Source organism: Eurypyga helias, unplaced genomic scaffold (genome assembly GCF_000690775.1).
Source record: "Eurypyga helias isolate BGI_N326 unplaced genomic scaffold, ASM69077v1 scaffold31585, whole genome shotgun sequence".
NCBI classification, from domain to species: domain Eukaryota; kingdom Metazoa; phylum Chordata; class Aves; order Eurypygiformes; family Eurypygidae; genus Eurypyga; species Eurypyga helias.
The window spans coordinates 636-3,349 of NW_010251291.1; the positions used below are offsets into that span (position 1 = coordinate 636).

General features: G+C 60.8%; 1 protein-coding gene across 1 annotated transcript; it reads right to left on the reverse strand.

Moving 5' to 3' along the window:
* Positions 1–233: 233 nt before the first annotated feature.
* LOC104509897 (rab-like protein 2A) lies at positions 234–2,084 on the reverse strand (the record flags this gene model as incomplete). The annotated part of the gene is made up of 3 exons (XM_010151991.1): positions 2,042–2,084; positions 1,205–1,284; positions 234–345 (listed from the first exon to the last, which is right to left on the reverse strand). Coding segments are annotated over exons 1-3 (235 nt in total), but the record flags the coding sequence as incomplete, so codon positions are not given.
* Between the last annotated feature and the right edge of the window lie 630 nt (positions 2,085–2,714).

The following is a 2,714-nucleotide window of genomic DNA, read 5'->3' on the forward strand; positions in this document are numbered from 1 at the left end:
TAAACTTTAAATGATCCAATTTGCATTCCTAATTGCCAGTAGAACTGCAATTGCCTAATTGCCAGAGCCTGCAGGCAGCGGAAGGTCAGTAGAGGACCCAGCTATGGGCTTGGTAGAAGACAGCCCGGAGGGACCGATGCTCAAGAACTCATCTGACCTCATGGACTCTTTCTCGGCCAGCTCAGAAGAGACTCGCGTCGCAGTCAGGGGGTGGAGGAAGAATATCAACTCACCATCGATTTTGTTGGCCACCACAACGCAGGGAATCTCGGGCCGGAATTCTCTCAGCTCCTTGTACCAGCTGTTTAAGTTCTTGTAGGTGACTTTCCGCTGCACATCAAACACCTTCCGGAAAAGAGGCGGTTGTCACGGGGCCGAGAGCAGGAGAGCTCCCCAGCAACCCGCTGCACCAAACGCAGCGACAGGCTGGGTTTCTCCCAGGAGGACATCGGCGAAGGGAACTGCCCTTGGTCAGGGAAAGGCAGCACATGCCGCAAGGCCTGGAGCAGGCGGCCAGCCCCGCTCTTCGCACGCCGCAGAAGCAGTCCCTCGCTCGCCGCTACACCCCCACTTTGTGCCATGCGAGCACCCTACCACCCGGCCAGCGAGCCAGCACTGGGCAGATCCGCTCCGCAGGGGGGGGCGTGAGGCTGCTCTATCTTAACAATTCAAATCTCGTGACACGTGATGAGAACCAGTGGAAGCCGGAGCACCAGGACAAACCGAGAGCGACGCCAGTCAGGAGCCAGGAAGCGGGACTGGTTTGAGCTACTAATGGGAAGGGCAACGCAGAGGGAAATGGAAAGGGCAGGGAACAACGTGGTACGCGGTGCCCCCCCCGACGACGCCGGAACGGGTCTGTACTACAGAGGCCAACAGGCACACCACGGAGCGGGACGGGGACGCCCCGTCCTTCGCATCAGCCCTGCAGGACTGCTCCGCAGCCAGCGCGCTGCGGGGCACGTACCGCCCCGCTGGGAACAGCGGCGAAGGGAAGGAGACGGCAGCAGAGGCAGGGAATAGGGAAGGCCGAAGGAGCTAATCACGGCCAAGTACATGGCTGTGTCTGCTGAGAGGAGAGCGAACAGCGTCGCAAGAGTCACGGCCGCGTGAGCAGGGAAAGTAACACACGGGCCCGGCGTGAGCTGGGGCGGCTGTTGGTGACAATGGTGACAATGCCACCCGGCCGCAGGCACCACCTTACCATGATACACGCATGGGCCTTGTGGTAGTAGGATGCGTGCATGCTCTGGAACCTCTCCTGGCCCGCCGTGTCCCAGAAGTCTGTAAGACACAAAACGAGCTCCGAGTGACACAAGTTCCCACGTCCTGTTTTCCTCCCGGCTTAGAGCCAGGACGCAAGGCCCAGCCCATCGACACCAGGACACAGATGAGGTTTCTCCTCGCTGAGCTGAAACATTCCCAGGCTACGAGACTACGCAAAACCAGGATCTTGTCTGAGCCCCGAGTCGTGCTGCGCCCACGCCGCCGGAAAGAGAGCAGCAGAGTCACCGCGGGCAGGCCATGCGTGTGATCACAGCCAAGCGCCTGCTGTAGGAAACGCTCCCTCTCCCTCCGCAGCCGAACCCTGCTCTTCCCAGGGCACGACTCCCCCCGATGTTAGAAGGGCGAGTGCGTTGACCTGAGGCCCCGGTTCACGGAGTACCTGGCAGCCGAGGTGTCCGGGAGCACAGCCGAGCAGCCGGCGGCGCTGCAGTGCCTCTGGCTTTGCGTCTCGGGCAGAGTCTCCCCTTACGGGGTCTGTGGGCTCATACTTGTGTCTGACTTGTCGGACACATGTCCACAGCTCCTGCTGAGAGCCACCGCTGCCAGCTAGACGGAAGCGTGCTGCTCCCCCTGAGGTGAAAAGGCCACTCCCCTCCGTGTTTCCCCGGGGCCAGGCTGGCTCCTGGCTCAGACGTGCCGGCCGGTGACGCTGAAACTGCCCCGAACACGGAGAAGCGCTCACCAGCCCACGTTTGCATTCGTTCAGCTGCTGAAACTGCCTGACCCTTCCTGCGTGCCCTCCCGGAGTCCTCACTCACAAGGAATGGGAAGGTGCGGGTGACCACGACCCACCGCATGTCCCTAAATTCACTTCCCGGGCAACGCGGCAGCTGTGGAGGAAGAACTTGCCACGGTCTGTTGGCAAGCACGGCTGCTTCCCGCTCCTCAGCAGAGGAATCCATCCACCCTAAAATCCCTGGGAAAAACGAGACTCATGGAGGAATACGCGGCATTTTAATGCAATCCTCACTCTGCCACATGCAACTGGGCAAAGGCCACTAAGAATAGCTCAGCAGAGTAGAAATCAAACCGGCAGGGACGTGGTAATTCTGTACCATGTCAAGTCTCGGCTCGTGGTCCTCTCTGAGACCCTGGAGCGGGGTTATGCGGCGACGTTTTGGCTGGGGGGGAGGGGTGCAGGTGTGGCGGGTGTCAGGGGAACCCAGAAGACAGACCCACCTCTGGCCAGCACTGGTGAGGCCCCTCCTGGCATTCCGTGTCCAGTTCGGGACTCCCAAGTGCAGGAGAGACATGGACACACTGGAGAGTCCAACCAAGACCGCGAAGGGGTGGAGGGCCTGGAGCATCTCTCTGGGAGGAAAAGCTGAGAGGGCTGGGACTCCCCCGCCCAGCGAAGAGAAGGCTGGGGGGATCTCACCGGTGAGGACAAACACCCAAAGGCAGAGGGCAAAGAACACAGAGCCTGG